Source organism: Panulirus ornatus, chromosome 1, assembly GCF_036320965.1.
Source record: "Panulirus ornatus isolate Po-2019 chromosome 1, ASM3632096v1, whole genome shotgun sequence".
NCBI lineage: Eukaryota > Metazoa > Arthropoda > Malacostraca > Decapoda > Palinuridae > Panulirus > Panulirus ornatus.
The window spans coordinates 19,428,106-19,451,648 of record NC_092224.1 but is presented as its reverse complement, the minus strand read 5'-3'; the positions used below and the strand labels follow the sequence as shown (position 1 = coordinate 19,451,648).

Here is a 23,543-nt window from a genome sequence, read left to right as displayed (position 1 = left end):
GGTGGTTTGATCGAGTAAGTAATGAAAGGGTAAGAGAGATGTGTGGCAATAAAAAGAGTGGTTGAGAGAGCAAAAGAGGGTGTTTTGAAATGGTTTGGTCAAATGGAGAGAATGAGTGAGGAAAGATTGACAAAGAGGATATATGTGTCAGAGGTGGAGGGAACGAGGAGAAGTGGGAGACCAAATTGGAGGTGGAAAGATGGAGTGAAAAAGATTTTGAGTGATTGGGGCATGAACATGCAGGAGGGTGAAAGGCGTGCAAGGAATAGAGTGAATTGGAACGATGTGGTATACCGGGGTTGACGTGGTGTCAATGGATTGAACCAGGGTATGTGAAGCATTTGAGGTAAACCATGGAAAGTTTTGTGGGACTTGGATGTGGAAAGGGAGCTGTGGTTTCAGTGCATTATATACATGACAGCTGGAGACTGAATGTGAACGAATGTGGCCTTTATTGCTTTTTTCCTAGCGCTAACTCGCACACATGCAGGGGAAGGGGGTTCTCATTTCATGTAAGGCAGGGTGGCGACGGGAATGAATAAGGGCAGACAGTATGAATTATGTACATGTGTATATATGTATATGTCTGTGTGTGGACGTGTATGTATATACATATGTATGTGGGTGGGTTGGGCCATTTTTTGGTCTGTTTCCTTGTGCTACCTTGCTAACGCCGGGAAACAGCGACAAAGTATAATAAAAAAAAATATATATATATATACCAGGGTCAATGTACTGTCAGGGACTGAACCAAAACATGTGAAGCATCTGGAATAAACCATGGAAAGTTTTGTGGGGCCTGGATGTGGAAAGGGAACTGTGGTTTTGGTGAATTACACATGACAGCTAGAGACTGAGTGTGAACGATTGTGGCCTTTGTTGTCTTTTTCTAGCGCTACCTCGTGCACACGAGGGGGAGGGGGTGCCACTTCATGTGTGGCGGGGAGAATGGTTGAAGGTAGCATGTATGAATATGTACATGTGTATATATGTACATCTGTATACATTGAAATGTATAGGTATGTATATGTGCATGTGTGGGTGTTTATACATGTGTATGTGAGTGGGTTGGGCCATTCTTTTGTCTGTTTCCTTGTGCTACCTCACTAATTTGGGAGATAGCGCCAAAGTATAATAAATAAATAAATATGCATACAGTCACCCCCTTTTTTAATAAATTCCACTGCAATACCATCCAAACCTGCTGCCTTGCCGGCTTTCATCTTCCGCAAAGCTTTTACTACCTCTTCTCTGTTTACCAAATCATTTTCCCCAACCCTCTCACTTTGCACACCACCTCGACCAAGACACCCTATATCTGCCACTCTATCATCAAACACATTCAACAAACCTTCAAAATACTCACTCCATCTTCTCACATCACCACTACTTGTTATCACCTCCCCATTAGCGCCCTTCACTGAAGTTCCCATTTGCTCCCTTATCTTAGGCACTTTATTTACCTCCTTCCTGAACATCTTTTTATTCTCCCTAAAATTTAATGATACTCTCTCACCCCAACTCTCATTTGCCCTCTTTTTCACCTCTTGCACCTTTCTCTTGACCTCCTGTCTCTTTCTTTTATACATCTCCCACTCAATTGCATTTTTTTCCTCCAAAAATCGTCCAAATGCCTTTCTCTTCTCTTTCACTAATAATCTTACTTCTTCATCCCACCACTCACTACCCTTTCTAATCAACCCACCTCCCATGCTTCTCATGCCACAAGCATCTTTTGTGCAATCCATCACTGATTCCCTAATTGACTGGTTGGTAAGGTTATTTAATGTATGTATGCCTCATGGTGGGGTACCTGAGGATTGGAGGAATGCGTGCATAGTGCCATTGTACAAAGGCAAAGGGGATAAGAGTGAGTGCTCAACTTACAGAAGTATAAGTTTGTTGAGTATTCCTGGTAAAGTATATGGGAGGGTATTGATTGAGAGGGTGAAGGCATGTACAGAGCATCAGATTGGGGAAGAGCAGTGTGGTTTCAGAAGTGGTAGAGGATGTGTGGATCAGGTGTTTGCTTTGAAGAATGTATGTGAGAAATACTTAGAAAAGCAAATGGATTTGTATGTAGCATTTATGGATCTGGAGAAGGCATATGATAGAGTTGATAGAGATGCTCTGTGGAAGGTATTAAGAATATATGGTGTGGGTGGCAAGTTGTTAGAAGCAGTGAAAAGTTTTTATCGAGGATGTAAGGCATGTGTACGTGTAGGAAGAGAGGAAAGTGATTGGTTCTCAGTGAATGTAGGTTTGCGGCAGGGGTGTGTGATGTCTCCATGGTTGTTTAATTTGTTTATGTATGGGGTTGTTAGGGAGGTGAATGCAAGAGTTTTGGAAAGAGGGGCAAGAATGAAGTCTGTTGTGGATGAGAGCTTGGAAAGTGAGTCAGTTGTTGTTCGCTGATGATACAGCGCTGGTGGCTGATTCATGTGAGAAACTGCAGAAGCTGGTAACTGAGTTTGGTAAAGTGTGTGAAAGAAGAAAGTTAAGAGTAAATGTGAATAAGAGCAAGGTTATTAGGTACAGTAGGGTTGAGGGTCAAGTCAATTGGGAGGTAAGTTTGAATGGAGAAAAACTGGAGGAATTAAAGTGTTTTAGATATCTGGGAGTGGATCTGGCAGCAGATGGAACCATGGAAGCGGAAGTGAATCATAGGGTGGGGGAGGGGGCGAAAATCCTGGGAGCCTTGAAGAATGTGTGGAAGTCGAGAACATTATCTCGGAAAGCAAAAATGGGTATGTTTGAAGGAATAGTGGTTCCAACAATGTTGTATGGTTGCGAGGTGTGGGCTATGGATAGAGTTGTGTGCAGGAGGGTGGATGTGCTAGAAATGAGATGTTTGAGGACAATGTGTGGTGTGAGGTGGTTTGATCGAGTAAGTAATGTAAGGGTAAGAGAGATGTGTGGAAATAAAAAGAGCATGGTTGAGAGAGCAGAAGAGGGTGTTTTGAAATGGTTTGGTCAAATGGAGAGAATGAGTGAGGAAAGATTGACAAAGAGGATATATGTGTCGGAGGTGGAGGGAACGAGGAGAAGTGGGAGACCAAATTGGAGGTGGAAAGATGGGAGTGAAAAAGATTTTGAGTGATCGGGGCCTGAACATGCAGGAAGGTGAAAGGCAGGCAAGGAATAGAGTGAATTGGATCGATGTGGTATACCGGGGTTGACGTGCTGTCAGTGGATTGAATCAGGGCATGTGAAGCGTCTGGGGTAAACCATGGAAAGCTGTGTGGAGCCTGGATGTGGAAAGGGAGCTGTGGTTTCAGGCATTATTGCATGACAGCTAGAGACTGAGTGTGAACGAATGAGGCCTTTGTTGTCTTTTCCTAGCGCTACCCCGCACACATGACGGGGGAGGGGGACGGTATTCCATGTGTGGCGAGGTGGCGATGGGAATGAATAAAGGCAGACAGTGTGAATTGTGTGCATGGGTATATATGTATGTGTCTGTGTGTGTATATATATGTGTACATTGAGATGTATAGATATGTATATTTGCGTGTGTGGACGTGTGTGTATATACATGTGTATGGGGGTGGGTTTGGCCATTTCTTTCGTCTGTTTCCTTGCGCTACCTCGCAAACACGGGAGACAGCGACAAAGCAAATAAATAAAATAAAAAATATGCATATTCCCGGTGCTACCCTGCTCCAAAGGAAACAGCATTGCTAACCCCTGCTTCAGTGAGGCAGCACCTCGTTCACACTCAGTCTCTAGATGTCATGTGTAATGTACCGAAACCACAGCTCCCTATCCACATCCAGGCCCCACAGAACTTTCCATGGTTTACCTGACGTTTCACACGGCCTGGTTCAGTCCATTGACAGCACGTTCACTCCAGTATACCACATCGTTCCAGCTCACTTTATTTCTTGCAAGCCTCTCACCCTCCTGTATGTTCAGGTCCCGATCTCTGAAAATTTTTCACTCAATTCTTCCACGTACAATTTGGTCTCCCACTCCTTGTTCCCTCCATCTTTCTGTTAATCTTTCCTTACTCATTCTTTCCATATGTCCAAACCATTTCAACACACCCTTTTCTGCTCTCTCAACTGCACTCTTCATTTCCTACACATCCTCCCTCCTACGTACAACCTTATCTAAAACCCATGCCTTGCAACCATATAATATTGTTGGAACTACTATTTCTTCAGACATACCCATTTTTGCTCTCTGAGATAAAGTTCTCTCCTTCCACACATTCTTCATCACTCCCAGAACCTTCACCTCCTCCCCGACCCTGTGACACACTTCCGCTTCCATTCGCTGCTAAGTCCACTCCTTCAATTTTTCTCCATTCAAACTTGCATCCTAATTAACCTGTCCCTCAACCCTACTGGCCCTAATAAACTTGCTCTCATTATCATTCACTCTCAGCTTTCTCCTTTCACACACTTTTCCAAACTCAGTCACCAACTTCTGCAGTTTCTCACTTGAATCAGCCACTAGAGCTGTACCATCGGCGAACATTAACTGACTCACTTCCCAGACCCTCTCATCCCCAACCAACTGCATACTTGCCCCTCTCTCCAAAACTCTTGAATTTACCTCTGTAACCACCCCATCTATAAACAAATTAAACCATGGGGACATCACACACCCCTGCTGCAGACCAACATTCACTGGGATCCAATCGCCGTCTTCTCTTCTAGCTACTCGTACACATGCCTTACTTCCTTGGTAAAATCTTTTCAGTGCTTCTAGTAACTTACCTCCCACACCATATACTCTTAAGACCTTCCATAAACCATCTCTATCAACTCTTATCATATGCCTTCTCCAGATCCATAAGTGCTACATACAAATCCATGTTTTTCGATCCTCACACCCTCTACCATTTCTGAAACCACCAATGGTCTTCCCCATTCTAATGCTTTGTACATGCCTTCACCCTCTCAATCAATATCCTCTCATATAATTTCCCAGAAATACTCCTGAAACTCATACCCCTTTAGTTTGAACACTCACCTTTATCCCCTTTGCCTTTGTACAGTGGCACTATGCATGTATTTTGTCAATCCTCAGGCACTTCACCATGATCCATACATACATTGAATATCCTTATGAACCAGTCAACAACAGTCACCCACTTTTTTAATAAATTCTACTCCAAACCTGCAGCCTTGCCAGATTTCATCTTCTGCAAAGCTTTCATTATTACTTCTGTCTTAACCAAACCATTTTCCCTGACCCTCTCACTTTGCACACCACCAAAATGCAATCACATTAAACAAACATTCAAAATACTACATCTTCTCACATCACTACCTGTTATTACCTCCCCACTTCACTGATGTTCCCATTTGTTCTCGTCTTATGCACATTATTTACATTATAATTGGCCAAAATCACAGTGTCTAAGGCCTGATTATGACCCAGTAATACAGATGCTCAGCTGCATTGATATTCTTTGGACTCGGGAACTTCTAGTGGCCTTCCTCCATAGTGATTAATAATTTTTTTGGTAAAAGAATTTTTCAATGAGGAAATGTGTGACCATGATCTAGCTGTTAAAGACTAACCTATGGTTAATGTATAGATTATTATTGATGATTGGCTTAATGGACATAAATTGTATCCTCTTGCTCCTTATCAATGTAAGATACCCTTCCCCTAAATTCAGGAAAACCACTGAAGCAATAATGCAAGGTTAAAAGTCTTTTTTTTTTTTTTTTTTTTAACAGGCAACACCCTCTGTTATTAGAAGGAACTCATTTGTGCTTCCTAATTTTATATACATTTTTGTTATTGTTTGACACTTAAAGGACAGTATTTTGGATGAGACAATAAAATTCTACCCTGTTCCTAAGTTTTCTTTAATAAATTCATGAAAAAAAATAACAAAGAGGGAGTACTGAGGTGATCTAAGGACATACAATACCAGGGTGACAGGAAGAGAAGTGATAGTTCACATAAGATGATGGACAGTCCAAGTGAGTGAAAATGTATGGTATGATTGAGCAAGTGTAGAGGAGAGAATATATGTTTGAATCAGATTTCTTTGCACCCCTTTGAACTGTAGAGGACCTAAAACAATTTTTCATGTGGTACCTAAATTAACTTCAAATGCCTGACCTGACCATATTAGACTATAAAGGACTATAAAGAAATGCAGTCTGATAAAAGAAATTGTATTCCCTAATTGTAGAAAAAAATCAATTATTTGTTTGTCTAACAGAAAGGCATATACCTTCCATTTTGGGAAATGCTTGCCTGGAATGAATTGCACTCGCTTACAAACTGTAACCAATTCTCTTTATAAACTGAGCCTGTCTTATGGTTTCCCCTCTTCTAAATGAACTCCAAGAATAAGTTTAAAGTCTTCCATGTGTCTAAAATATGATAGGCTCGCTACTTTAGCCACTGCATTTTGTTAGGCCTCAATATGTTCCAAAAGCTTTTCTTTTCTTCAGAAACATACTGTTCACTATTACAAATCTGAAGTATTAACATAAGGTAAATTCCATCCAAAAACCACAACTAAACAACTATACCTATCAAAATTTTAACAAAATATCCATCCTCTGCTAAATAGGCTACAATTATATAATTGAGAGAATAAACTCCAAACTTGTCACACTGAAGGTTACTTGCTTATTACACTCTAATGGTAAATAAACAATATCAAATTCTTAGTCTATATTCCCTACAATTTCTTGCTTTGGATGGTCTTTTCATTCTTTTGCCTTAATTCTATATTCATCTATACATATAAATCTTCCATTAACATTTGAGAACAATATATCCCATTAAGTTACTCAAAAACATTTCAACACTTTAAAATTCTAATTAATCTTTTATAAAAACAATCAAGCCTTTTCTTCACTGAAATCCTACATATAATCAACACTTCTCATCACATGGAGTATAGTTAACTTCGGTATGGTGTAAAGTAATTTGAGCTCAAGGTGCAAATAATGAAAACACAACAATTGCCTCCTTTCCCCATGTATATCAATATACTGAGAATCACATACAGGATAAGAAAGTACACTATGTCAAGTAAAAATCTTATCTTCAACACTTGATCAATTCCTAGGGTAAATGTTATGGACAATACTAAGAAATCATAATAACCACCTACTGCTGGAGGAACTTCAAGTCAGAAACAATTACTGGTCTTTACAGTTTACTGTGAAACATTCATGTACAAGGTTCAGATGTGATTAATAGAAAAAAGATGGAATGGACATCTTCCTTTCAAAACAATGTCCATGTAATGTTTACACTGCCCCTTTTAAGATATTCTCAGAATGGGTCTTGCCCTTAGCAATCCAGACAGCTGATGCTTTCCGAGCTACAGATATGAATATTCACATGAACAACTGAAACAACGTACATTGCCAACAGCATTCTTAATAAATCTTTACTTAGATGTACTGAAATAAACAATAAGGACAGTGTACACATTAGCTGGACTAGTAACTGAAAAAAAAAAAAAAATATTGAAGTTAGAGATAGGACCACAGTCCTTATGTTTGTAGACAGTATCTTCCTTAGTACAAATCATGTGCTGTGTATATCCTAACATGCTTGTGGGAAAGGTCTAGCTATAAAAGAATTGGGAAAGGTGTTGCCTATATGCAAAACATGATCAATAAGAAACTTTCATTTTTTGGTACAACAGCGTGATTCCTAATAAAAAAGCTTCACTAATCCCATAATTTCCTGTTATATCTTTTAATACCAGAATATAATGACTGTGAAAACTTACAAAAGTTATAACTCACCTAATATATATATATAATCAAAAACATGAATAAAATGTATGAGCACTGTGGAAGCTGGTCAATAGCACTGTACTAATATTTCAGACAAAACAGCTACAACTCAATCACCCTAGTGCCTACCATAAATATGAAAATTATTTTAGCACTCAAAAGTATCAAGCTACCCACCTGCTTCCAATGATGAACTTTAATATATCAGAATGAGTTTGGTATCTGAACATTAGTTACATGGCAAAAAAAAAAGAAATACTTGCCTATGTTCCATGAAAACAATTCCTATGTACAGAGATGGTAGTCTTCAAATTGCTACAGGACAAGAGAAGCAGCAGAGTCTTTTGTAACACCAGACTTCAATTTCAGTCATCAGTTTCACCAGCAGACTAACAAATCACAGATGTTATAGCTTCACATCTTGCACAATTCAGGCAAGTATGGTAAAATTTGTTAACTGCCTATTTACACATTATAGACTGAAAAATAATAAAATGTCTTCCTAGCTTACATCATTTAGCTTAGGATGTACATTAAGAGTCATGAAAAAATAAAAAGCCTTGTCTTGTAAATAATTTCACAGTCTTGTGTCTTCCATCCCCATCACCCAGGCGATGCTCAGACTCCCGCTTCTTCTCGGCACCAGGTGATGATCTAGACACCAGGCAATTACAATCCAGGACATCAAAACAACCTAGTGCCTCTGAAAACTGACAGTCACCATCACTGGGTCTGACAGCAACATCTATGGTGGCTATCATGATGCTAGATGCATCTCATCAGTATCCCAATGCCCTGGATCTGCCATGTTTTGATGTTAGCCTGCAAAGAGATAACATTACATAAAGCAAGTCTGTAGCATAAAAAACGTCTATGATATGAATAATTTTAAACAAACATTAAATGAATTGTCCGCTAAAATACTAAAAAGAAAAAATCTGGAGGTGATAATTAGATCTGTAATAAGGAATTCCAGATAATCTGGGTAGACTATGCAGATCAGTGCAACAAATTATTCCTCCCATTCATATGAGGTGGATGAAGTGCACATAGAATGCCAGCTCACTTTAAAGATCCTCAAGAAATTTTTGAGGACAAAATGTGGTATGAGAAGGTATGATCAAGTAAGAAATGATACGGAACAGAATTGGTGTCATAATAATGAGAGTATTGACGAGGGAGCTGAATAAGTTGAGTTGAAATGGTCTGGACATTTGAAAATTAGTGAGTAAAGATTGACAAAGAGGGTTTGTGTTAAAAAAAGGAGGGGACAAGAAGAGAGAGACCAAATTGGAGATGGAGTGAAAAAGGTTTTAATTGCTCACAACCTGAACATGCAGAAGGATATAAGACATGCACAAGTCAAGAGAAAATTGGAAGCATGTAGTATACAGATAGCAATGAGCAGTGATGGTGAAAGCTAAGGAGTCTGTAAAAAAGTGAGCCTCAGACATATGGATAAAACCGAAAGCTGATTACAAGAGGTTGGTGATTACCAGTGTTGATGCACATGACCTCAAGAGGATTGACAATGAGAGGCAAGTGCTTTGGAGGGAGCTGAGTATGTGCATCTACATCTCTCTAGAGTGTCTACCCTCTTACATCTGTCATTTATTCTCTATTTCCACCCAACACAAACTTGCATCTTGACAAAAGTAAATGCATCCACAACCCTAACTTTAAATACTAGCAAAATAAATAAGGTATTTCTCTTGTAATAAAATTCGTTATCCAGAGTTACAAAATGTTAAATATTATTAAAGAAGTAAAGTAACAAAGGACAAAAATGGTTTCAAGAAAATATACAAGGATAAACAAGGGTTGTTCAGAGGAGGGTGGATGTGTTGGAAATGAGATGTTTGAGGACAATATGTGGTGTGAGGTGGTTTGATTGAGTAAGTAATGAAAGGTTAAAAGAGATGTGTGGCAATAAATAGAGTGTGGGTGAGAGAGCAGAAGAGGGTATGTTGAAATGGTTTGGTCACATGGAGAGAATGAGTGAGGAAAGATTGACAAAGAGGATATATGTGTCAGAGATGGAGGGAACGAGAAGTGGGAGACCAAATTGGAGGTGGAAGGATGCATTAAAAAAGATTTTGAGAGATTGGGGCCTGAACAAGCAGGAGGGTGAAAGGCTTGCAAGGAACAGAGTGAATTGGAACAATGTGGTATACCAGGGTCGATGTGCTGTCATTGGATTGAACCAGGGCATGTGAAGCGGCTGGGGTAAACCATGGAAAGTTTTGTGGGGCCTGGATGAGGAAAGGGAGCTGCGGTTTCGGTGCATTATACATGACAACTGGAGACTAAGTGTGAACGAATGTGGCCTTTGTTGTCTTTTCCTAACACTACCCCACGCGCGTGCTGGGAGAGGGGGGTGTCATTTCATGTGGCGGGGTGGCGATGGGAATGAATAAAGGTAGCAAGTTTGAACTATGTACATGTGTATATATGTATATGTGCGTGTGTGGACATGTATGTATATACATGTGTATGTAGGTGGGTTGAGCCATTCTTGGATCTGTTTCCTTGCGCTACCTCGCGAACTCAGGAGACAGTGACAAAGTATAATAATAATATTAACAAAAATTCAGATAATGTCTAAATTATTTGGGAACATCCCTAAGCTGAATAACAAATATATATATATGTGACTGTATTTACTACCTACCTAGAATCGAGTTCAACAGCACCCACCACCTGTTTGTGCCTCCACTGGAGCACTGGGGTTGATCTTAACTCCTTGTGCAGCCCCAGCACTTCCAGAAGGAGGTCCCATACGGTTTTTAATCTCCGCTGCCATAGTCATAAAGGCCTGTTCGACATTAGTAGCATTCTTAGCAGAGGTTTCCAGGAAGGGAATTCCCAAGGAATCTGCATAATCCTGTAAGTAATAAAATCCTCATAAGGTGCTGGTTCATAATTTTATTTCATTTATCAATAGTTACGTAAGGAAGTAAAGGTTTTCAATTTGTCTTATTTTAATATTGTAAAAAAAGCATTTCTTCTGATCAACTATCCCAATGGACTAATAATTCATTAAGGTTACCTAATTTTGTCTTAAATTTCATTACCACATATACAGGAGACACTTTGACAATTACACAATCATTCTTACCAGTTTTTATCATAACTCACAGAACACTAGACAAAATAAAAACCTATACCCACTTATCCTTTGAAATCATTTAAATGTCAAATCTTCAGTTCAATAAATACATGTACAAGATGTTTGCAACCACAGCTTTAAAAGCTTCTAAAGTTTCCATAAACATTTCTGCAGACTACCTTTTGACCTACATTCACTTTGGGACTCTGAAAAAGATGTCAAAAAACAAGTTTTACAATCAGCCCAGCTGAGCAGTAATATGACATATCCACGAAGTTTAAAAACTACCCAACATAAGTGACAACTACATTGTGGACAAGTTATGCAAACTCAGAACTTTTATTTACCTTTCCCCTTAAACCCATATCACCATGTTAGTTTCTATGCTCCTTGCAACCAGATCAGTAGCTATCATTTCAGTGAAGATCAGTGTCTAATGGAATAAATCAACCAACAAACAAAAGCAGCAGCAATTTAGGTGGATATTAAGTTGGTATATTTCAAGTGATCACAACAAATTACTTTTGTGATTGCTTCTAACACTGTGGGTAATGTTGGTCTACAAGAGAGCTAGGCAAACCTGGGTCAATATGGTCAATAAAAATGACAAAAACAAAGCTTGGAAAAGTTTCAGAAACAACTTCAAAGCAGCAGAGGGAACATATGTGTATAGTAGACGGTCTACTCAAAAAATGAAGCCATGGCGGTGGAAGTGAAATAAAAAAGTGTCTGTTGACTAAGAAAACAGCCCTTAAGATACTCGAGACACCAACATCATAGAGTATGTACATAAATATGCATAAAGTAAGAGAGTTACAACAAATTAAACATTACTATGATGCCATATATTGCTGAAAATAGCAAAAGAATCATAACCCAGTCAAAAGGTCCATTAATTATGGAAAACAGTGACTTGAAGGCAAAGAAGCCATGGCAAAGATCTTCAAAAGATATTTTGTATCTGGATTTACAATCTAAGACACATGTCCTGAATCCAGTTTCAATAAGAGATGAGAACATTATTCAAACCAACATAAAATTGGCAAACTATCAGCAATAAACGGAATGAAAATAAATGACAAGGCCCTGATACTTTTTATCAGAGGACAATGAGAGGGGTAAATAAATGAGATAGTTAAGTCCCTGACTGCCATTTTCAGTGTTACTTGTATGAGAAAAGTTCTGCCAATGTAACACCCATATTAAAAAAAAATGTAATACACCACTGCCAAGAAATTATTGTCCAATGAGCTTAATGTCTGTAGGTGGAAAATGCATGGAAATCATCAGTCAAGTTAGAATTGTAAACCATTAAATGGACTGCTGCTTAACAAACTTATCATGATTTTCATCAGAATCACTCAAGTCTGACACATCTGCATGATTTCTTTCATAATATAAACATGTAAGATGAAAGTAAACAGCTGTCATCATGTATTTAGAATTTCAAAAAGCATCTGAGTGGGCTCCACATCAAATTTTACAAGCAAAAATTGTTTTATGGCATTGATGAGGTTGTACTTCAGTGGACAGGAAATTGGTTGACTGGCCATAAACAAAGTTATAATTAATGGCCATCCCTCAGAATGTTTAGACGTAACTAGTGGAGTGCCACAGGGATCAGTATTGGGACCAGTTCTCTTTCTCATATATATAAAAATATATTGATAATGGGTTACATTGTAAGATATCAAAGTTCGCTGTTGATACAAAACTGGGAAATAAATCTACAAATGAACGGCATCAGCTTCAAACTGATGGACTGTGCTAACAGATGGCAAATGAATCTTAATATTAATGCATACATAGTTTTACATATTGGTAGAAAAATTGATAAGGCAAGCTACAGTAAGAATTCTGCTGAACTGCAAAATGTAAACATGAAAAAAGACTTGGGGGTAACAATCTTCACTGAACCAAACCCACATAAGCAGTGCAGAGAAGCAGTAAAAAGAGAACAATTTCTTGGATTCATAGGCAGAGCCTGCAAAGTTATGGCCCGGAAATCATTCTTACTTTTTACAATTCATTGGTCCATCCCTATCTGCAGTACTGTGTTCAGTTTTGGCCCAATCTTTCTCTACGTATCTTTCCCCAAGGGATAGGAAGAGAGACCACTACAAACTTTACTCCTGCAAGTCACTGGAGGCAAGTGGAAGGAGGTTATGAGAGGCTGAAAATCCACCCCTTATGTATTATTACTTTTTTGAAAGTAAAAACACAAGATGAAGCCAAGTGAGGCCTTTCCCTTAAAATCTTAGTCAAATGTTCCTGGTGCAAACTCAGTAAAGCTGGGAAAGATAAGAGCGTCTATCTATCAATATCTCCTATGCCTGTTCCCACCTGGAACTTACTCAAGGGGGTGGCCACAGCAACAGTGTCTTTAAAACTACTGAGCTCCACTGCCAATTCTTTGCCTTTGCAGAGGCTCCTACCTAATGTTCCTACTAAGTATTTCTACCTAATCCTCCTTCCTAATGTTTCTTCCAACTATTTCCACCTAATGCTCCTGCCCAAGGTAATCCTACCTACTACTTCTATCTATTGCTCCTACCATCTTGCCAAAAGGCATGCCTAAGTATGCGAGAAAAAAATGTATTTTTTTTTTTTTTTTTTTTTGAGGCCCCAGTCATGGACAAAAGTGGACATCAAGGCTGGGTCTTAACTGAAATCCAGAAAGGATCATGATGAAAAAAGGAGAGAAGAGGGAAACCATTTACAAATTTTGGTGGAAGTGAAAAACCTGTCTTTTAAAATGTGCCAGGTCATAGTCACTGGGAAAGACATGGCAGGGTGGGGAATTTTAAAGCTTCAGGGTGTAGGAAAATAAACAGTTCACAAAACAGCCTACCTAAAAGTTGCCAACAGCCACACTGTATTAATCATGTGATGCAGCAAAGCCAAAGTAATACCTTTATAAGAGGAAAAGTAAACCAACATTGTGGAGCAAGGTAAGTGAGTCAAGTATTTTGAAGTTTGCCTGGGACAGTTTATAAGTTGGACCACTTTTGACTTGATTCTATCAAGTAAGGATGCAGAGGTAGAACCACCCCTAATGTGAGGGTGTAAAGGTTTCTTACCTTGGCTGTCTGATAGTCAACTACTTTCTTATGAGTGAGATCACATTTATTGCCCACCAAAAGTTTGTTGACATTTTCACAAGCGTATCGATCTATCTCCTGGAGCCACTGCTTGACATTATTAAACGATTCCTGAGGAAAAAATAATGATGGTTAGAGGTAAAATGCATTTGAATATTTCAGTTGTTTAAAATGGTTTAGGGATGCATATTTCATGTACAGTAAACCCTCAATTTAATGGACCCCAATATAACAGATTTTGGATTTAATGGACCAGGCAAATAATAATACATTAATTAATAATAATTCAAAAAAATTTAAAAAAGTGAAATGTCAAACCAAGCGAATTTCATATCGCACTTATTTTTGGTAGCATGTGGTATACTCGATTTCTTTCAGTCTCAGTCTGCCTCAAGCTTTCGTGCAATCAGGTTGCACAGAAATAATTCTGACTTTACTTATTAAATAATTTTGTAATCCTTACCATTCAAAATGGCATGAAGTGACAGGAGTTAAAAACAGCATGTGAACTGTATATTGTATTACTACATATTGTATTAAAAAATGGCCCTTTGGTTACATTTGCTTTAACATTCTTCCAGCACTAACAAACACCCCCTTCCCCATATTAGTCCGTTAAATCGAGGGAATACTATCAGTAGTTAAAACTAAAGCACAATAATGACCATTTTATGATGACTGTTTCGTACACTCAATAATGGTAAAGTAAAAGTTCCTGTAGAACAATGGTTTTGCAGAAGTATGCTGCAAAGGAATGGATGCACAGATACAGATAAATGCTGAAAACTTTACAAATATACTTCGTCTTCTGTCAATTTCACTGGATGAAAACTACCAATGTATGGCTGGTCCATAGTACATTACAATGAAAACATCTAACCAGCTTTTCCTGAGTACAGTCTTGGACACTTATGTAATTAGTTGAAAGCATTACAACCCTAATTTGGCATTCATGTATGCAACTAACATCAATAATTAAAGTCTGATCATGAACAGTTAACCATGGTGATAGAATATGGAGGAGAATGCAAAAATGAAGTCCTACAGAGCAAAGTGGATGTGTAAGAGAATGAAGAATCATTAAGAGAATTGATAAGGTTAAAGAGTTTTTTAACATAGATACCTGAGATATCACAGCTGAAAAAGCAACACAAGGGAAACAAACTATCAGCAGATTGGCCAAGAGACTGCAAGCACTGAAACGGATCTACTTTGTGGTGAGTATGAGATCTGGTGAGTGGATGTAGACTATACAGAATAAGGAAATCTGAAAGTAACACTACTGTCAAGGGAATAGTTGATAAATAGGATGAAGAAATCAGGTTGTAGAGACGTGTAGAGAATGGCTGACGAGAGATTGACTCAACCAGAATGAGAAACAAGAATGCAACTTTGCAAACAAGACAGCCAACTTGAGAAAACAAATTGAGATACCATACAAATGCAATGAAGTCACCCCATCAGGCATATCAGGATCTGGTGAGTGGATGTAGACTACACAGAATAAGGAAATCTGAAAGTTACACTACTGTCAAGGGAATAGTTGATAAATAGGATGAAGAAATCAGGTTGTACAGACATGTGACTCGACCAGAATGAGCAGCAAGAGTGCAAGTATGCATACAAGACAACCAACTTGAGAAAACAAATTGAGGTACCATACAAATGCAAAGGATATGTCAATGAAGTCACCCCCTCAGGCATATCAAGATCTGTTTTATGACACTGATTAAGACAAAACCATCCAGTAGCATATTAAAATTAATCTTACAGGCTAAGTTTATTGATGATAGTGAGACTGGCTATCCCTGCCCTTTTCCTAACCCATGTGGTTGGGGAAACCAATTCTGCTAACCAATCCTTACAAGAGAAATATATGACCTTAAACAATAAAGATGTCTACAACTTCTTTCAACAAAAGGTGCAGCTTCATTTGCATATACCAAATGTGAGAGGAGAATGAATGAATGGATGAAATTAGCACACAAATTAGATAAGTTTAAGGCAGATATGGTTAAGGGGTAATGGAACATTCGAATGGAATATAAAGCATCAGATCAGGTTTGTCATTACTTATCTGTAATTTGTAGGGCAGGAATGAATGAATGGATGAAATTAGCACACAAATTAGATAAGTTTAAGGCAGATATGGTTAAGGGGTAATGGAACATTCGAATGGAATATAAAGCATCAGATCAGGTTTGTCATTACTTATCTGTAATTTGTAGGGCAGGAGTTTTATACAAGTGGCCCCATCTCTTAAACAATATCTACTTCCATTCAACTTCTTAAATCTATGAATGCTATCTACATTAACCATATCCTTGGTCATTCTATGCCATTCATTCACCAACCTTACTATCAAAGAATTTCTTTACATCTTTTTTGAGAAGTTTCTAGCTTAATTTCATATGTCCTCTGGGAGCTCCATCCCTACATCTCTCAAAGAACGGTTCACTGCCTACAGCATCAGTCCGTTTTAAAAACTTCAAAGGTGATTTGATCACCCTCATTCTTTTCCTTTCCAAGACTGGCAAATTTAAAACTTTTAACCTTCCCCTCTAACTTGGCTCTCTTTACTCTGGTACTATCTTTGTTGCTGACCAACTTGGAATCTTGCATCATCATCAAACATATTCAGGAAAGAGTCCACAAATAAATGGTCCCCTTGATAATCTCTAGTGAATTCCAAAAGTTGTCCATGAAATTCAACTGGGCATAAAAAAGGCTCTCTTGATGAATCTACAGAGAGGACAACAATAGGACTGTTAGTTTCATTTTTAGCCATACATCTGGATTCGAGTTTATCTTAACCCAAAAATGACTGTCATCAGAGACAAGAATATTCTTCTTCTAAACATAATTTAATTCACTAACTTTCCTCCCAGAGCCTAATGCTATAAAGAAAATATTTTCAGCATTAGATGCTGAGGAGCTAAACTGCCATTAAAACTATTAGACTGTAAAAGATCAAAGACTTTTGAAAGTTTCCAATTATGGATGTGGGAGAGAAGCAGCTGGTCTCCTTAAAAAGAAAGACTCAAGGCCTTTATCTCAGGTTAATACCAAAATCAAGAGACAAGGGTTCTTGAAGGGCATTCTTTCAACAGGCAACAGTATTTCAAGCCTTGGTCTCATCAGGATAACAGTATTACTAGACCTGTTCTCATCAGGATATGGACTAGAGAAGATTCTCCATCATTTCGACATTATCAGATCCTTCTAGGAGACAAAAGTTTTCCAGACCAACTGGTTATAAGTAAAATGTATTGTGTCAGGTATGTAAAAGGTCACCTATAAAGCAATATCAGGTATGTAAAAGGTCATCCATAATGCATTCCTCAAGCCTCTGAGAGAAACCATGTGTGTAAACTCCAGAATACAGGTCTTCAAGATCAGGATTCTGCAAAAAATATGAGGTAGTCAAGAAGAACCCATGATATTACCCACGGTATATAACATAACTGAAGAAGTCTCTGGCACCAAAGTTGTTAGTCAAGCTCAAGGGCTAACAACAGTATGAAATCCAAAACCAGCAAGTCAGAACTTTTCCCAGTTGCTGAAGTGGGGGAAAAAAATAAATATGGTTTCAATAATTCTACACCATCTGCATCTTCTGTGGCTTTCTTTAGGTTGGTGCCTACAATCGGCAAAATGTGAGCTCTAATAATTAAGCTGAAAGTGAGTACGTCAATGATGTTAGCTTGGTGGTGGGTGCTGACTGGCCACTGAACAACCCAGGATGAGTAATCAGCTGCAATCAAGAGGATTGGAGGGTCCCATCCTAAATATATCAAGCTTGCACAACAGATTGCATAAGGAAACAGAATACTTGTTAAATCTGGTATTAGATGACAGGAGTCAAGCTGGTTCTGGCCTAAACCACCCCAACCAGACAGAAACAAGCATACAAGTAAAATAAATAAGGCTGGTCCTGTAATCTCTTTTGGATTGCAAATAAGAGTTAGAGTCCTTTTTATGATGCACTACAATCACAGTACTGTCTAAATACTCACTTCTACTTTGTCTCTGCATCAAGATAGTTTGTTTCCTGGGAATATGCTTGTCAATTAGACCAAACCAAGACCTCTTCCCTTCCTACAACTTCTTGACTTCTTTCTTTTCCATATAAGGTAAATTAAGTTTAGGGTTTACTAATACTTCTACTCTAAATAACATGCAGTAACTCTTTAAACTTACTTGGTCAGTGGTGTCATAAACAACAATGATACCATGAGCTCCACGGTAATAAGATGAAGTAATGGTTCGGAAGCGTTCCTGACCTGCAGTGTCCCAGATCTGAAGTTTGATAGTTTTGCTGTCTAACTCAATAGTACGAATTTTCTGCAGAGATAAAAATACCATAACTGTAAAACCCTGGTATTACAATTCCTGTTATAAAATGTCAACAAATGCCAAATCATTTCTGAAAAAATACTAATGGTTTATCAACTCTTTTCATAACTTGCATTTCAGTGAAATATATGTTTCTGGGGATAGGGGAGAAAGAATACTTCCCATGCATTCCCAGCATGTCATAGAAAGTGACTAAAGGGGATATGAGGAGGGGCTAGAAACCCTCCCCTCCTTGTATTCTAACTTTCTAAAAGGGGAAACAGAAGAAGGAGTCACACAGGGAGTGCTCATCCTCCTCGAAGGCTCGGATTAGGATGTATAAATGTGTGTGGATGTAACCAAGATGAGAAAAAAAAAGGAGATATACGTAGTATGTTTGAGGATAGGAACCTGGATGTTTTGGCTCGAGTGAAATGAACCTCAAGGGTAAAGGGGAAGAGTGGTTTGGGAATCTTTTGTGAGTAAAGTCAAGGGCTGCTGAGAGGACAAGAGCAAAGGAAGAAGTAGCACTACTCCTCAAACAGGAGTTGTGGGAGTATGTGACAGAAAGTAAGAGAGTAAACTCTAGATTGATATGGGTAAAACTGAAAGTGGATGGAGAGAGACGGGTGATATTTGGTGCCTATGCACCTGTGCATGAGAAGAAAGATCATGAGAGGCACATGTTTTGGGAGCAGCTGAGTGAGTGTGTTAGCAGTTTTGATGGACAAGACCGAGTTATAGTGATGGGTGATTTGAATGCAAAGGTAAGTAATGTGGCAGTTGAGGGAATAACTGGTGTACATGGGGTGTTCAATGATGTAAATGGAAATGGTGAAGAGCTTGTAGATTTGCGAGCTGAAAAAGGAACGGTGATTGGGAATGCCTGGTTTAAAAAGAGATATATATATAAGTATACGTATGTAAGTAGGAGAGATGGCCAGAGAGCATTATTGGATTACGTGTCAATTGATAGGCGTGTGAAAGAGAGAGTTTTGGACATTAATGTGCTGAGGTGCAACTGGAGGGATATCCGATCACTATCTTGTGGAGGCGAAAGCGAAGATTTGTAGAGGTTCTTAGAAAGAAGAGAGAATGTTGGGAGAAGAGAGTGGTGAGAGTAAGTGAGCTTGGGAAGGAGACTTGTGTGAGGAAGTACCAGGAGAGACTGTGAGCATAGGACGTAAGGGGAGTGGGGGAGGAATAGGATGTATTTAGGGAAGCAGTGATGGCTAATGCAAAAGATGTTTGTGGCATGAGAAAGGTGGGCAGATTAGAGATGGTAGTGAGTGGTAAGATGAAGAAGTAGGATTATTAGTGAAATAGAAGGAGGCATTTGGACAATTTTTGCAAGGAAATACTACAAATGACTGGGAGATATATAAAAGAAAGAGACAGGAGGTCAAGAAAAAGGTGCAAGAGGTGAAAAAGAGGGCAAATGAGAATTGGGGTGAGAGAGTATCATTCTATTCTAGGGAGGATAAAAAGAGGTTTTCGAAGGAGGCAAATAAAGTGTGTAAGACAAGAGAACAAATGGGAACATTGGTGAAGGGGGCTACTGGGGAGGTAATAACAAGTAGTGGTGATGTGAGAAGGAGATGGAGTGAGTATTTTGAAGGCTTGTTGAATGCGTTAGATGACAGAGTGGCAGATATAGGTTGTTTTGGTTGAGGTGGTGTGCGAAGTGAGAGGGTCAGGGAGAATGAATTGATAAACAGAAAGGAGGTAGTGAAAGCTTTGCAGAAGATGAAAGCTGGTGGGTTTGAATGGTATTGCAGTGGAATTTATTGAAAAAGGGGATGACTGTGTTGTTGACTGGTTGGTGAGGATATTCAATGTATGTATGGCTCATGGTGAACTGCCTGGGGATTGGCGGAATATATGCATAGTGCCATTGTACAAAGGCAAAGGGGATAAAGGTGAGTGTTCAAATTAAAGAGGTACAAGTTTGTTGAGTATTCCTGGGAAATTATATGGGAGAATGAAGGCATGTACAGAACATCAGATTGGGGAAGAGCAGTGTGGTTTCAGGAGTGGTAGAGGATGTGTGGATCAGGGGCTTGCTTTGAAGAATGTGAGAAATATTTAAAACACAAATGGATTTGTATGTAGCATTTACAGATCTGGAGAAGGCATATGATAAGAGTTTATAAGAGATGCTTTGTGGGCAGTATTAAGAGTATATGGTGTGGGAGGCAAGTTGCTAGAAGCAGTGAAAAGGTTTTATCGAGGATGTAAGGCAAGTGTACGAGTAGGAAGAGAGGAAAGTGACTGGTTCCCAGTGAATGTGGGTTTGCGGCTGGGGTGTGTGATGTCTCCACGGTTGTTTAATTTGTTTATGGATGGGGTTGTTAAGGAGGTGAATGTAAAAGTTTTGGAGAGAGGGGCAAGTATGCAGTCTGTTGTGGATGAGAGGGCTTGGGAAGTGAGTTGGTTCCTGTTCACTGATGATACAGCACTGATGGTTGATTTGGGTGAGAAACTGCAGAAGCTGGTGACTGAGTTTGTTAAAGTGTGAGAAAGAAGAAAGCTGAGAGTAAATGTGAATAAAAGCAAGGTTATTAGGTACAGTAGGGTTAAGGGCCAAGTAAACTGGGAGGTAAGTTTGATTGGAGAAAAACTGGAGGAAGTGAAGTGTTTTAGATATCTGGGAGTGGATTTGGCATCGGATGGAACCATGGAAGTACAAGTGAGTCACAGGGTGGGGAAGGGGGCAAAAGTTCTGGGAGTGTTAAAATATGTGTGGAAGGCGAGAACATTATCTTGGAAAGCAAAAATGGGTATGTTTGAAGGAATAGTGGTTCCAACAATGTTATATGGTTGCGAGGCATGGGCTATACATAGGGTTGTGTGGAGGAGGGTAGATGTGTTGAAAATGAGGACAATATGTGGTGTGAGGTGGTTTGATCAAGTAAGTAATGAAAGGGTAAGCTAGATGTGTGGTAATAAAGTGTGGTTGAGAGAGCAGAAGAAGGTGTATTGAAATGGTTTGGTCACATAGAGAGAATGAGAGAAGCAAGATTGACAAAGAGGATATATGTGTCAGAGGTGGAGGGAACGAGAAGTGGGAGACCAAAGTGGAGGTGGAAGGATGGAGTGAAAAAGATTTTGAGCAATCGGGGCCTGAACATGCAGGAGGGTGAAATACGTGCATGGAAAAGAGTGAACTGGAAAGATGTGTTATACCAGGGTCGACGTGCTGTCAATGGATTGAACCAGGGTATGTGAAGCGTCTGAGGTAAACCATGGAAAGTTCTGTGGGGCCTGGATGTGAAAAGGGAGCTGTGGTTTCGGTGTATTATACACGACAGTTAGAGACTGAGTGTGAACGAATGTGGCCTTTGTTGTCTTTTCCAAGTCCTAAATCGCAAGTGCACGGGGGGAGAGGGGGGTGTCATTTCATGTGTGGTGGGGTGGCGACAAGAATGAATAAAGGCAGCAAGTATGATTTATGTACATGTGTATTTATGTATATGTCTGTGTATGTATATATACGTATATACATGTGTATGTGGGTGGGTTGGGCCATTCTTTCATCTGTTTCCTTACACTACCTCGCTAACATGGGAAACAATGACAAAGTATAACAATAATAATAAGAAAAATTAAAAGTATAACAATAATAATAAGAAAAATTGTACTTACAAAATCAACACCTATGGTACTGATGTAGGATTCTGTGTAAGTGTCATCCTGAAAAAGAAATGTGAATTAAAACAAATACTATGACATTCACCTTTTATAAATGCAACCTCCATAATCTCAAATTTCTATTATACAGAAGAGGCAATTATTTTTCATGGCTGTTCTAATCAAGAAAAAAAATATCTGCAACCTAGTCCCTCCTATCAGAAAAGTTTTTCATACATATTGGCAATTTTCTGGGTTGTCAAATTCTGTTATATGGTTATCTTTGCCAACCCATAAAAAAGTGCCCGCTAAAAATGCCTAAGAATTTCATATAATCCATACCACATGTATAACATCCTGATTAAAAAACACTATACTCACGGCAAATCTTAACAGGAGGCAAGATTTTCCAACACCACTGTCTCCAATGAGAAGGAGTTTGAAAAGATAGTCACTGAAAAAGAAAAAGAAAATAAACATCAATTAGTATTACACTGCCATTTCGAGTTGTCTGGAAACGTCATTAATATTAGACCAAACAAACAGAATATTTTCTTTAAAAAAATAATTCCATGTATCTATCATCATTAACTCCATTCTCTATTCCTGGAGGTGTATCAGATAAAGTACATACAAATTACATCTAAAATCACCCATACTTCCAAGTTGTGTTAATGGGAAACATATAATTGTATGAATTCCTAGCTTTTTCCCTGTACTTGCACATCTTGAATACCTCTTCCCCTAATCACTTTTCTTGCATCACGACAAAATAATACAAAGCCTTCTCTCCTGGCATTCTCCACACCAAAGTGGCTACACTGACAGGAAACCGAACCTTCTCATTAATTTCACTATTTCAGTGAGTTACAAACAAAACAGTGACATTAATGTTGTGTATGTGTTTTACCCTTCCTCCAACATGGCCTTCACTAGATGGTATATGCATCAACTTAAGTGCTCTAACATGCCCATATGAGGTATGTTAGCTCACTTATTTTCTTCAAATTTTTTACTTATACTTGTATTTCTTTTATAAATAGTGATGTCAACACTGAAGTTGCTCACTAAACTCATCTGATCCACACATCCCATAACAATCTTGAAGCCACAGTGTTCCTTCCCAATCTCATGCTTTGGGTATGACGAACCCTCTCAATCACTGCATTCCCATACAACAAACTAGGTATACTCGAGTAAGTATTTATGTGAAGTGCTGCATTTTTTATACTGTTATGCATAACAATATGATTAAATTTATCAATGTAGCACTACTCATATAAGTAATGATGCATGGTTCAAATGCATATTTAAATTATTGCATTAAGTTATTGGTGTTTATTCAGTTTCTTTACACTTAATTTCTTTATAAATGAAAAAGACAAAACTATATATTTTAATTAATCAACCATAGGTCTTTGTTCACACTTTTATGGTGTGCTCGTTATTAAAATCTAAAAAGAAATTAATTGAGTGGGAGAAGTATAAAAGAAAGAGACAGGAGGTCAAGAGAAAGGTGCAAGAGGTGAAAAAAAGGGCAAATGAGAGTTGGGGTGAGAGACTATCAGTAAATTTTAGGGAGAATAAAAAGATGTTCTGGAAGGAGGTAAATAGGGTGCGTAAGACAAGGGAGCA

At 38.6% G+C, this 23,543-nt stretch overlaps 1 protein-coding gene and 1 long non-coding RNA gene across 2 annotated transcripts in view; one reads left to right on the top strand and one right to left on the bottom strand.

The window, feature by feature from the left end:
- LOC139761447 (uncharacterized) overlaps positions 1 to 8,027 on the top strand; it is a 57,479-nt gene extending 49,452 nt beyond the window's left edge. The window contains exon 3 of the long non-coding RNA XR_011715521.1: positions 5,697 to 8,027. This is a non-coding gene — a long non-coding RNA (uncharacterized lncRNA). The remainder of the gene's footprint in view (positions 1 to 5,696) is intronic.
- The window catches only part of Rab1 (RAS oncogene family member Rab1), a 30,804-nt gene continuing 14,385 nt past the window's right edge, over positions 7,125 to 23,543 (bottom strand). Inside the window, exons 2-7 of the mRNA XM_071685575.1 lie at positions 22,290 to 22,362; positions 21,924 to 21,971; positions 18,144 to 18,287; positions 13,923 to 14,054; positions 10,405 to 10,617; positions 7,125 to 8,555 (exon numbers count right to left, since the gene is read on the bottom strand). Of these exons, the coding sequence (XP_071541676.1) occupies positions 10,417 to 10,617; positions 13,923 to 14,054; positions 18,144 to 18,287; positions 21,924 to 21,971; positions 22,290 to 22,362 (598 nt within the window). The 3' untranslated portion in view covers positions 7,125 to 8,555; positions 10,405 to 10,416. The remainder of the gene's footprint in view (positions 8,556 to 10,404; positions 10,618 to 13,922; positions 14,055 to 18,143; positions 18,288 to 21,923; positions 21,972 to 22,289; positions 22,363 to 23,543) is intronic.